The sequence below is a fragment of the Chiloscyllium punctatum genome, chromosome 10 (assembly GCF_047496795.1).
Source record: "Chiloscyllium punctatum isolate Juve2018m chromosome 10, sChiPun1.3, whole genome shotgun sequence".
Classification (NCBI taxonomy): domain Eukaryota; kingdom Metazoa; phylum Chordata; class Chondrichthyes; order Orectolobiformes; family Hemiscylliidae; genus Chiloscyllium; species Chiloscyllium punctatum.
In genome coordinates this window covers 117,989,229-118,002,738 of record NC_092748.1, presented here as the reverse complement: position 1 = coordinate 118,002,738, position 13,510 = coordinate 117,989,229, and the positions used below count along the sequence as shown (strand labels likewise).

General features: G+C 44.2%; 1 protein-coding gene across 1 annotated transcript in view; it reads left to right on the top strand.

Moving 5' to 3' along the window:
- map3k2 (mitogen-activated protein kinase kinase kinase 2) overlaps window positions 1-13,510 on the top strand; it is a 119,789-nt gene that overhangs the window by 30,864 nt on the left and 75,415 nt on the right. Inside the window, exons 2-4 of the mRNA XM_072580035.1 lie at window positions 4,095-4,168; window positions 5,816-5,934; window positions 9,600-9,640. Of these exons, the coding sequence (XP_072436136.1) occupies window positions 4,165-4,168; window positions 5,816-5,934; window positions 9,600-9,640 (164 nt within the window). The 5' untranslated portion in view covers window positions 4,095-4,164. The remainder of the gene's footprint in view (window positions 1-4,094; window positions 4,169-5,815; window positions 5,935-9,599; window positions 9,641-13,510) is intronic.

Genomic DNA, 13,510 nt, shown 5'->3' with positions numbered 1-13,510 from the left:
CCAGAGGTGAAGTGAGAGTAACTTGCTCAGTGATGCCTAATTTGGGTTCTGATTGGGGCCATTCAGCTCCTGATCTCATTACAGCCTTGGGTCAAACATGGACAAAAGAGCTGAATTCCCGAAGGGAGGGGAGAGTGACAGCCCTTGACATCAAGGCTACATTCAACCCAATGTGGCATCAAGGAGCCCTGGCAAAACTGGAATCAGTGGCAACTGGGGGGGTGGAAGACTGTTTGCTAGTTGGAGTCATACCTTGCTCATAGGAAGATGGTCGTAGTTGTTAGAGGTCAGTGGTCTCAGCTCCAGGACATCTCTGTAGGAGTTCCTCAGGGTAGTGGACAATAGACAATAGGTGGAGGAGTAGGCCTTTCAGCCCTTCGAGCCTGCACTGCCATTCAATATGATCATGGCTGATCATTCCTAATCAGTATCCTCTTCCTGCTTTATCTCCATAACCCTTGATTCCACTATATTTGAGACCTCTATCTAACTCTTTCTTAAATGAATCCAGAGACTGGGCCTCCACTGCCCTCTGGGGCAGAGCATTCCACACAGCCACCACTCTCTGGGTGAAGAAGTTTCTCCTCATCTCTGTCCAAGGCCCAACCATCTTTAGCTGCTTCATCAATGACTTTCCCTCCATCATAACATCAGTCCATCTTCAAATGCAATAAGGTCTGAACAAAATCCATACTTAGGCTGACAAATGGCAACTAATGTTTGTGTCTTAAATGCCAGGCAATGACCATCAGCAGTAAGAGATAATCTAACCACCACCTCTTGACATTCAATGATTTTACCCTCATTGAATCTCCCACTATCATCATCCTGAGGGGTTACCATTGACCAGCAACTCAACTGGACTCACCACATCAATGCAGTGTCTATAAGAGCAGGTCAGAGGTTTGGACTACTGCAGAGGCTAACTCACTTCCTATCTCCCTAAAACCTGTCCACCTTCTGCAAGGCACAGGACAGGGGTGTAAAAGCAAATTGCTGCGGATGCTGGAATCTGAAACCAAAAGAGAAAATGCTGGAAAATCTCAGCAGGTCTGGTAGCATCTGTAAAGAGAAAAGAGCTGACGTTTCGAGTCTAACTGACCCTTTGTCAAAGCTGTCAGGAGCATGATGGAATACTCCCCACTTGCCTGATAGATACAGCTCCAACAACACACAAGAAACTTGACATGATCCAGGACAAAGCAGCCACTTGATTGGCACAACATCCATAAACATCCACTCCCTCCACCATTGATGCTCAGTACAGCAGTGTGTATGATCTATAAGATATACTGCTGAAATTCACCAAAGATCCTCAGACAGTACCTTCCAAACCCATGACCACTTCTATCTTCAAGGTTCCAAGATGGCAATGGAGTAGCAGGGCTTCGTGTGGGCTGTTCCCAGGATTCATCTGCTTTCTTTGTTTCTTCTTCTCTTTGCCTTTCATTTATTTTCTTCTGTTTTTCTTTGGTTGGTTTAGTTGTGAAGGGTACAGGTTCCTCTCAGCTACTGCTCCAAATATTCGCATATTATTTACCTTTTTCAAGATAGCAGTGAGACCACTGATGACCAAGGAAAACTTGTACTTGGAAATGTTGTGAGAGACATTCCTTGTTGTGTTTGGTGCTAACTTTGGAGTGTATATTCTGCTGCCCACCTTTAATTGGAAGCTGCTCATCGAAACGTGTTATGACAGCTTGAACCCGTTCCACCGGCTTATGAGCCGCTATGCTCGGCTTTTCCCCCCCCGGCTGCCGTCTCCTCCTCCTCCTCCACCACCCCTCCCCCACTCTCCTCAATGTAAAAACAATGGTGCTCTGCTTTTTAAAAAAAAAATATATATGTATGTGTATCTACAGACAAACGGACTGATATAAATCCCTCCCAGTTGTGTTGCTGGGTTTATCTTTTTCTCTGTTTCCCTTTCTGCTGCTTTTCTCCACTTTCACCAGGGCACAGCGGCCATGACACCAGCTGGAACCAGCGTGCAATTCTGGTCTCCTTCCTATCGGAAAGATGTTGTGAAACTTGAAAGGATTCATAAAAGATTTACAAGGATGTTGCCAGGGTTGGAGGATTTGAGGTATAGGGAGAGGCTGAACAGACTGGGGCTGTTTTCACTGGAGCGTTGAAGGCTGAGGGGTGACCTTCTAGAGGTTTACAAAATTGAGGGGCATGGATAGGGTAAATAGGCAAAGTCTTTTCCCTGGGGTCGGGGAGTCCAGAACTAGAGGGCATTGGTGTAGGGTGAGAGGGCAAAGATATAAAAGAGACCTACGGGGCAACTTTTTCACACAGAGTAGTACGTGTATGGAATGAGCTGCCTGAGGAAGTGGTGGAGGCTGGTACAATTGCAGTATTTAAGAGGCATTTGGATGGGTATATGAATAGGAAGGGTTTGGAGGGATATGGGACGGGTGCTGGCAGGTGGGACTAGATTGGTTTGGGATATCTGGTCGGCATGGACGGGTTGGACCGAAGGGTTTGTTTCCATGCTGTACATCTCTATGACTCTATGGTTAGTGGTGGCTTTGATGTGGCAGTAAGAGCATACGGTGTGCAGAGTGGCTGCAGCCTCCCAGTAGTTTGAGGCACACCTTCTGGCAATTTGCAGTGGCGGCAGCTAGGCTGTGCTTCTAGCATTCGGGACCAACAGCAAAGCTCCTCCAAAGCGATGGGCAGTGGACTGTTCAAGAAGGTGATGCTGGCAAGGCGACATTTCAGAGGAGGGCAGATGGAGTGGTGCTTGGTACAGCAGCAGCCTAGTCTGGCAGTGGAGCCAGGGGCTCCTGGAATTGGTGAGGTGGCAGCTGCAGTGGTGCCATCATCATATGTCTGGAGAGGAGACTCCTGGATATCAGCAAGATGGCAGTGTAGCTTGGGATGAGTGAGTGTTCAGCATGGGACTCTAGCAGCATTGGGGTGGTAGAGGAGGGGTGGCTGTGCAGGTGTCGTGTTACTGGTGAGCTCATGGTGAAAATCCTCTTTGTTATATCTTCTTACCCTTTTTATTCTGAAACCATTTCAAAATAGAGCTGGAATGTGGTAACAGTTGAAGCTTTTCACTATATAGGGTGAACCCCCACACCCCCCACATCCCTGTACCCGCAGAGGATATGTTCCACAACCTACCATTGAAGCCCAAAACTGCAGATAGGAACAAACCCATAATTTCAATGGGAAGTTTACCCCCTTGTCCCTGGTTCCAGAAGGTTCCCTATAACATGTTTGGGCCGCAATAAACCGTGGGGAGTTGAAACAGTGGAAAACGATTTCGCTGATGCAGGGGGACGGTATTAACTGTAAAATGCAAATGACAATAAATCATTCATTCAAATATGTTCATCTGGAAGGACGAGGGCAGCAGATACATGGGAACACCACCTGCAAGTTCTTCAAGCCACTCACCATCCTTACTTGGAAATATATCACCATTCCTTCACTGTCGCTGGGTGAAAATCTTGGAATTCCCTCCCTAATGGCATTATGGGTCAGTCCACAGCGCACGGACTGCAGGGATCAAAAGGGCATCTCATCCCCACCTTCTCAAAGGCAACTAGGGACGGGCAATAAATGTTGGAATTGACTACCACAGAAAAGTGGTTGAGACCAAAACACTGAATATTTTTAAAAGGGAGTTAGATGTAATTCTTAGGATAAAGTAATCTAAGAGTATGGGGAGAAAGCAGGAGCCAAGTACTGTATTAGTTGATCAGCCATGATTGTATTGCGTTAGTGGAGCAGGCTCAAAAGGCTGCGTGGCCTACTCCTGCTCTGATTTTCTATGAAGTGATGCACAAGCTGTTCATTTCCAGTATTTGAGATACCTCAATCCCACACCCATTCTGACAATTGAAATAACCAAGTCCTGAAGAGTTTAGTAGTGGATAAGGATAGACTCTAGTTTGTCACCTCTTGGACCTTGGTTCCGCCTGATGAAGTGAAAGTTCCCTTTGTTAGTTGACCATACAGATTGGGAATGGGGTAAATGGCAGGGGGTGGGGAAGCTGACTAGGGAGCTTATTGTGTGGTTTTATATTGATGAATGTAAAACTAAAACAGCAATTTTTTTCTTGCATTTTTTGTTTTAGGTAAAACTCAGACTATTGATGGGAGAATCACCTGTACGTTAAAAGTCCATTTGGCCAGCTTGCTGCCAGCATGGGTGAGTCAAGTGCTTGTCAAAGTGGGGGTGACCTTTCTTTGGAGAGAAGGAGTATTAGAGATGACCTGGTAAAACTGTGTTGGAATTTGTGCCCTGGGATAACGCAACAAAAAAGAAAAGTAACTTGCCTCGTGTGCAAGAGATTTGAAGTGGTGGTGATTTGGAGCTGAGGTGCAGAACCTAATCATGTATAGCATTGTCGCAGAGCCCTGATGACAGACCTGCAGGCAAATAGCGCACATACCTTCAGAAATTGCTGGACAAATTTAGTAAGTCTGGACATGTCTGTGGAAAGAAAGAGTTAATGTATCATGTACAGTGACCCTTCAAAACTGATTGTGGTGAGAAGGTAGGTGTATATGCTAGGGAAGAGGTGGGGGATTGAGGGGCTATATTAGGTGGAGATGGAGCCCAGCTGGAGAGAAGCCCACCTTCCAAGGTCCCAGGTGCACTTTCCAGTGAAGCAGCGATTTACCTGCACTTCACTCGATCTAGTTTAAGGTGTTCACAATGTGCTTTTATCTACAATAGGAAGGCGAAGCATAGATATGTAGAACACATTCGTCCTTTCAGCAAAAATGGTCCTGAGCATCCACTTGCCTGCCATTTAAACACACCACCATGTTCCCAAGCTAACAGTTCTATTACCGGCTTGATGCAGTGCTCCAGTGAAGCTTGGCACATGCTGGAAGAACAGCACTTCATTTTCTACTTGGGAATTCTGCAACCTTCTGGACTCTATATAAAGTTCAATAACTTTCGGAAACTGAAAGAACTACGGATGCTGTAACTCAGAAGCAAAAACAGAAATGGCAGCATCTGTGGAGAGAAAGCACAGTTAATGTTTTCGGTTGAGTGACCTTTCCTCAGAAGGGTCAATAACGTTCAGACCTGAGCACCATTTCCCATGTCTTTGCTCCAAGCCCCACACACTAGGCCTTGTGATCACATGGACTGTTACCACCAGCAACCTGTAGTCAGGTACTAACTGTCCCCATTAGCAGCTAGTAATTCTCCCAGGCTGATCTTTACCATTCCTTTGTCCAACTGTTTTCTGTCTCTCTGGGCCCCATCTCCATCTATCATTTACTCTTTACGCCTCCCCCCACCCTTTCTCTAGCATATATACTAACCCTTTCCTCACTATAATCCATTCTGAAGAAGGATCACTGAACCTGAAATGTAAACTCTACTTTCTATCCACAGATGTTGCCAGTCCTGCTGAGTTTTTCAAGCAACTTCTGATTTTTGTTTCGGATTTCCAGCATTTTGCAGTTCTTTGGTCTTTTTGTACACATCTTATCCATCCGTCTTGAAAGAGCAATCACCTTACTGGATATATCAGTGTTAAAAATAGGAACCAACAAGCATCACTGGACATTGTCACAGTTACTTTAAAGAAACTTAGAGGTTCGCTGTTGACGTTAGTGGCATAATAAGCTGATTCTAATGCGTGTATGAGGAAAGATAGTGATCTCAATGTATGATTATTTTGTCAAAAGTGTTTTAAAAGTAGAAGCTGTCATTTTTAAATTGACTAATCAAAAGGAAGACTTCACAATCTAAGGGAAGGTCATTGAGATGTCTAGTGTGACTGCACCCTTCAGGTGATTTTCACTATTTTTGAAATCTGATTTGTTTCTATAGATGAGCAACAAGCTCTTAACTCCATCATGCAAGATCTAGCTGTGCTCCACATGGCTAGCCGACCTCTTCTGTCATTAAATGATACAGGGAAACCGAAGAGCACTTCGTCCAGTAATCAGGTACATGTGGTGTCAAGAATCGAGAGTTACGGGGAAAGAGCAGGAAAGTGGGTGTAGGGCATGTCAGATCAGCCATGATCCTATTGAATGGTGGAATGAGCTCGAGGGACTGAACAGCCTATTCCTTTTTCTGGTTCTTATGGTGTGTTATTGTTATTTGTCACCCTAGAACGTCGAACATTACAGTGCAGTACAGGCCCTTCAGCCCTCAATATTGTGCCAACCTATGAAACCAATCTGAAGCTCATCTAACCTACACTATTCCATTCTCACCCATATGCCTATCCAATGACCATTTAAATGCCCTTAAAGTTGGCGAGTCTATGACTGTTGCAGGTCCTACTACTCTCTGAGTAAAGAAACTATCTCTGACATCTGTCCTATATCTATCACCCCTCAATTTAAAGCTATGCCCCCTTGTGCTCACCATCACAAAGGCTCTCACTGACCACCCTATCTAACCCTCTGATTATCCTATATGTCTCAATTAAGTCACCTCTCAACCTTATTCTCGCTCACAAAAAAGCCTCAAGTCCCTCAGCCTTTCCTTGTAACACCTTCCCTCCAAACCAGGCAACGTCCTGAGAATCTCCTCTGAACCTTTTCCAAAGCTTCCACATCCTTCCTCTAATGCAGTGACCAGAACTGTATGCAATACTCTGCAACATGACCTCCTGATTCCAAAAGTCAATCCCTCTACCAATTAAAGCTAATGCACCGTATACCTTAACAACCCTAACAACCTTGGCAACTTTCAGGGATCTGTGTTCATGGACACCAACATCTCTCTGCTCGTTTACATGACCAAGAATCTCACCATTAGCCCAATACTCTGCATTCCTGTTACTCCTTCCAAAGTGAATCATCTTACACTTTTCTGCATTAAACTCCATTTGCCACCTTTTCAGCCCTGCTCTGCAGCTTATCTATGTCCCTCTGTAACATCCTTCAGCACTATCCACAACTCTACCGACCTTAATGTCATCTGTAACTTTACCAACCCATCCTTCTATGCCCTTATCCAGGTCATTTATAAAAATGACAAACAGCAGTGGATACAAAACAGATCCTTGCGGTACACCACTAATAACTGAACTCCAGGATGAATATTTGCCATCAACTAACACCCTCTGTCTTCTTTCAGCTAGCCAATTTCTAATCCAAACTGCAAAACCACCCTCAATCCCATGTCTCCGTATTTTGTGCAATAGCCTACCATGGAGAACCTTATCAAATGCCTTACTGAAATCCATATACGCCACATCAACCATTTTACCCTCATCCACCTGTTTGGTCACCTTCTCAAAGAACTCAATAGGTTTGTGAGGCACAATCTACTCTTCACAAAACCGTGTTGACTATCCCGAATCAACTTATTCCTTTCTAGATAATTCTTTGCTGATTCACTTCACACAACTACAGGCCTGTCACACATTGTAGGAGTAGTCAACTCTTCACTAACATTTCCACATAAAAATTGAAACAGTTACTAACAAGTGTGTCTGGAAAGACACTGCTTGATTTGTGAAGGGTAGGTCTTGCCTTACAAGTCTTATTGAATTCTTCGAGGAAGTGACCAAGCATGTGGATGAGAGTAGAGCAGTGGATGTAGTGTAGTAAGGCATTTGATAAGGTTCCCCATGGTAGGCTTATGCGGAAAGTCAGGAGGCATGGGATAGAGGGAAATTTGGCCAATCGGATAGAAAACTGGCGAACCGGTCGAAGGCAGAGAGTAGTGGTAGATGGTAAATATTCAGCCTGGAGCCCAGTTACAAGTGGAGTTCCGCAGGGATCAGTTCTGGGTCCTCTGCTGTTTGTAATTTTTATTAATGACTTAGATGAGGGAGTCGAAGGGTGGGTCAGTAAATTTGCAGATGATACGAAGATAGGTGGAGATGTGGACAGTGAGGAGGGCTGTTGTCAGCTGCAGAGGGACTTAGATATGATGCAGAGCTGGGCTGAGGAGTGGCAGATGGAGTTCAACCCTGCCAAGTGTGAGGTTGTCCATTTTGGAAGAACAAATAAGAATGCGGAATACAGGGTTAATGGTAGGGTTCTTAGTCAGGTGGAGGAACAGAGGGATCTTGGGGTCTATGTACATAGATCTTTGAAGGTTGCCACTCAGGTGGATAGAGTTTGTAAGAAGGCCTATGGAGTATTATCGTTCATTAGCAGAGGGATTGAATTCAAGAGCCGTGAAGTGATGTTGCAGCTGTACAGGACTTTGGTTAGGCCACAGTTGGAGTACTGTGTGCAGTTCTGGTCGCCTCACTTTAGGAAAGATGTGGAAGCTTTGGAGAGGGTGCAGAGAAGATTTACCAGGATGTTGCCTGGAATGGAGAGTAGGTCGTACGAGGATAGGTTGAGAGTTCTCTGCCTTTTCTCGTTGGAACGGCGAAGGATGAGGGGTGACTTGATAGAGGTTTATAAGATGATCAGAGGAATAGATAGAGTAGAGAGTCAGAAACTTTTTCCCCGGGTACAACAGAGTGTTACAAGGGGACATAAATTTAAGGTGAAGGGTGGAAGGTATAGGGGAGATGTCAGGGGTGGGTTCTTTACCCAGAGAGTGGTGGGGGCATGGAATGTGCTGCCCGTGGGAGTGGTAGAGTCAGAATCATTGGCGACCTTGAAGCGGCATTTGGATAGGTACATGGATGGGTGCTTAATCTAGGTTAGAAGTTCGGCACAACATCGTGGGCCGAAGGGCCTGTTCTGTGCTGTATTGTTCTATGTTCTAATAAATCCAATAGGGATTTCAAGAAAAACCTCTTTTAGTCAGTGTAGCTAGGATACAGAACATAATATTTCGTGGACTAGTTAAGGTGAAGAACATAAATGTGTTTAAGAAGAGGCTGGACAAACACGTCAAGAAGAAAGGAATAGGAAGCTATGTTAATGCATGAGGTGAGAAAGTGGGAGGTTCTCCTTGTGGGACTTAAACATTGACACAGCCCAGTGGGTGTGGGTGGGCTCTGCCTGTTTGTAGAATTGATGTAATGATGCAGAGTGCAAAACACATTCTCTGAATAAATCCCAAGGCTAGGAACTCCAGCATAGGAGGCTACTTGATTCAATACAATTGTGCTAGTATCGTGCATGATGACAGCTAGTTCAAAGTGTAATCTAGATATCATCTTAGTGTGCAAGGGATTGAAGGACAGGGTGAGTGGGTTGGTGGAGGTTGACCTGTGGAAAAGGCTCTGGATTATTGGCCAGAGTCTTTGTTTTTCCCTTTCCCCTTCATTATAATGCTCAGAGAGAGGCAGTGGTAAAGTGATAATGTCACTGGGCTAGTAATCCTGGACCACAGGCTAATGTTTTGAAGACATGGGTTTGAATCCCACCATGATAGATGGTGACATTTGAATTCAGTCAAATGTGGAATTAAAAGATAGTCCAATGCTGAGCATTTAGCTGGTTTTTATCTGTTGTGAAAATCCATCTTATTCCTAATGTCCCTTTAGCCATCCTTACCTGGTCTGGCCTACATGTGACTCCAGACGCATTGGTTAATTCTTAATTGCTTTCTTGGCAATTGGGGATGGGTAATAAATTCAGTGACCCCTATATTCCATGAACAAATAAAAAGGAAACTTTCTTTTCTGACGAGGCCTGTTTGCTTGTGTAGAAGTAGTTAATTTCCTGTGTTTCTTCAATTCCAGAATGATATTCGAGTCAAGTTTGAATACCGTGGTGAGAAAAGGTGAGGCACCATCTTTTATTCTCTTTTATTAATAGGAGTTGTACTCGACTTAAAGGGCCAGGCAGATTAAAAATGAGATGTGAGCTGAGTGAAGTGACAAAACAGGATGAAATGTATCTTGAGCGACTGATAGATGGGGTGAACTGAATCCACGACAAACAGATCAGAACTAGGCTCTGCAGTCCTTCAGTGTTCTATTGTGAATGATAGTGGGCAATTAAACTACTCGCTGGTGGAGGAGGCTCCACAAACATCTCCAACTCCAGTTATGGGGGAGCATAACACACCAGTGCAAAAGATAAGGCTGGAACATTTGTACAAATCTTCAGCAAAAATTGTTGAGTGGATAATTCCATCTCAGCCTCCTCCAGAGGTCCCCAGCATCATAGATGCCAAACTTCAGCTAATTTAATTGACTGACATGATGTCAAGGTGACTGTTAGGGGGGGCATGGCGGTAATGACCGTACCAGTAATCCAGAACTCCAGGTTCATTTTCTGGGGAAAAGGTTCTGAATCCCACTTGACAGATAATGAAATTTAAATTCAGTGGAAGTCTGGAATAAAATGTTAGCCTAATGACCATCATATAAAAATCCATCAGTTTTATTAATGTCATTTAGAGAAGAGAATCTGCTGTCCTTAATCAGTCTGGCCTACATATGATTCCAGACCGACCTGTTTGACACTTGGGGATAGGCGAAAAATGCTGACTTAGCCAGCGATGTCCACATCCTGTGAATGTTTTTAAAACTCAAGAAATGGTAGAAAGTACAGGATGCTGCAAAGACTGCATACTGCTTTGACATTCCAGCAGTATTATCCTCACCACTACAGATGCACCATAGAAAGCATACTGTCCAAGTGCGTAACTGCCTGGTATGGCAACTGCTCTGCCCAGGACTTTAAGAAACTACAGAAGGTTGTGTACCATGACAGAAGCCAACCTCCCATCCATGGACTCCATTTACACGGCCTGTTGCTGCAGAAAGACTACCAACATCATCAAAGATCCATCCCACCCTGGTAATGCTCCCCTACAACCTCTCCTGTTTGGCAGAAGACACAGAAGTTTGAACAAACACACACACACACACACACACACACACACACACACACACACACACACACACACACACACACACGTGTGCACACTCACACCGACACGCGCACACACAGAGACAGACACACACAAACGGGCTCAAGAACAGCTTCTTCCCTTCTGTTGCTAGACTGCTGAATGGACTTTCCAGTACTTTGTTTTGATTTGAAATCTCCAGCGTCGACTGTGTTTTGCTTAAACATTGATCAGTCTTTTGCAAAATGAGATTATAAAAACATAAGATGAAGGAGCAGATTTAGGCAATATGGTGAAGTGAGTCTGCTCCACCATTCAATGAGATCAAGTCTGATTATCCTAAATTCCACATTCCTGTCTTATCCCATAATGCTTGAAAGCAGTACAGTCGAAAGTCTACTTATGAAAAAAATCAACTAGGAGAAAGTGAGGACTGCAGATGCTGGAGATCAGAGCTGAAAAGTGTGTTGCAGGAAAAGCGCAGCAGGTCAGGCAGCATCCAAGGAGCAGGAGAATTGACGTTTCGGGCATAAGCCTTTCTTCAGGAATCCTGAAGAAGGGCTTATGCCCGAAACGTCGATTCTCCTGCTTCATGGATGCTGCCTGACCTGCTGCACTTCTCCAACAACACACTTTTCAGCTCAGAAAGTCTACTTGTCTCAACCTTAAATGACAGTTCCTATGAATTGGAACATTGCAAATGTAACCCCACTATTTAAAAAAAAACAGGGAGTTATAGACCAGTTGGTCTTATGTCAGTAGTGATACAAATACTAGAATCCTCATGACAGACTGGTTAGCAAGGTTAGATCACATGCAATTTAGGAAAAACTAGCCATTTGATATAGAACTGGCTTGAAGGTAGAAGACAAGTGTGGTGGAGAGTTGCTTTTCAGTCCAGTGGTAGACCACAAGGATTGGTGCAGGGTCCGCTGCTTTTCATCGCTTACGTAAACAATTTGGATGTGAACATAGGAGATATAGATAGTAAGTTTGCAGATGACACAAATTGGAGGTGTAGTGGACTGCAAAGAAGGTAACCTCCGAGCACAAAGGATCTTGATCAGATGGACAAATGGGCCGAGGAGTGGCAGATGCAGTTTAATTTAGATAAATGTGAGGTGCTGCATTTTGGAAAGACAAATCAGGGCAGGACTTTGATACACTTACTGCTAAGATCCTGAGGTGTGTTGCTGAACAAAGAGACTTTGGAATATAGGTTCATAGTTCCATGAAGTTAGAGTTGCAGGTAGTTAGGATAGTGAAAAAGGTGTTTGGTATGCTTTAGACATTTATTAGGTCTCTTTCGGAATATTGTGTGCAATTCTGGTCTCCCTCCTAAAGGAAGGATGGTGTAAAATCTGAAATAGTTTAGAAAGGATTTACAAGGATGTTGTCCTGGTTGGAGGGTTTGAGCTATAGGGAGAGGCTGAATAGGCTGGGGCTGTTTTCCCTGGAACGTTGGAGGCTGAGGGGTGACCATATAGAGGTTTATAAAATCATGAGGGGCATGGATAGGGTAAATAGATAAGGTATTGTCTCTCGCGGGGGGTGGGGGGGGGTGGGGTGGGGGGTGTGGGGTGGTGGGGGGGGGGGGAGTGCAGAACTAAAGGGCATAGGTGAGAGGAGAAAGATTTAAAAGGGACCTAAGGAGCAACTTTTTCATGCAAAGGGTGGTGCATGTGAGGAATGAGCTGCCAGAGTAAGTCGTGTAGGCTGCTACAATTACAGCATTTAAAAGGTATCTGGATGGGTATATGAATAGGAAGGGTTTAGAGGGATATTAGCCCAGTGCTGGCAAATGGGATTGATTAACTTAGGGTACCTGGTCAGCACGGACAGGTTTGACTGAAGGGTCTGTTTCCATGCTGTACATCTCTATGACTCTATGACTTCAAATAATACTGATCTGGTTCATGCTGATCCTGTCCTGTGCACTGTAACCTGGCCTCTGTCCAAGTTTGTTTTTTCACACTATGATCTGTATAGCCTTGCTTACTATGATTTGCCTGTACTGCTCATAAGCAAAAGCTTTTAACTGTACTTAATTATAAGTGACAATACATCAATCAAATCAAATCAAGGAAACTCCAACAATACTTGAGAAGCTTATTCGTCCAAGACAAAGATCAGCCTGCTTATTCACACCACACAGACTAGTATTCACTCCCTCCACCATCAATGCATAGTAGCAGCAGTGTGTGCCATTTACAACATATGCTTACAATATTTGTCAAGGCTCCCTCGAGAACAATTTCCAAATGCACAGCCACAATATCCTAGAAGGACAAGGGCTGCAGATGCAATAGATCACCACCATCTGCAAGTCCCTTGAAGTCGCACAGTAGCCTGACTTGAAAATAAATCGCCATTCCTTCACTGGTGTAGGATCAAAATCCTGGAACTCTTCCTAACAGCATAATGGAAGTCCCTATACCATGTAAACTGCAGCAGTTCAAGAACCACCTTCTCAACAGGAGTCAAAGGTGGGCATTAAATGCTGCCTAGCCAGCAAAGCCCACATCTTGTGAGGAATAAATAGAATCTCCCTGATCCTTGCCATTCTTTGCTTCTGTCAGTGACAAATCCTTGAATTTTGTTTCCTTGTGATTCAAACACACCGTACATTACCTGAATATGTGTCTCTGCATATGTTCAGAATGTTTTTCTTTACTTCCGTTGGTATCCCTCTCCCTGTTTCTTTGTTGTGTGGTTGTTTTACACACTGTGTCTCTCCCCTCATTATTTTCTGAAGTATAGGAATAAGGTAATCTTCTGCAGTTATATAGGACT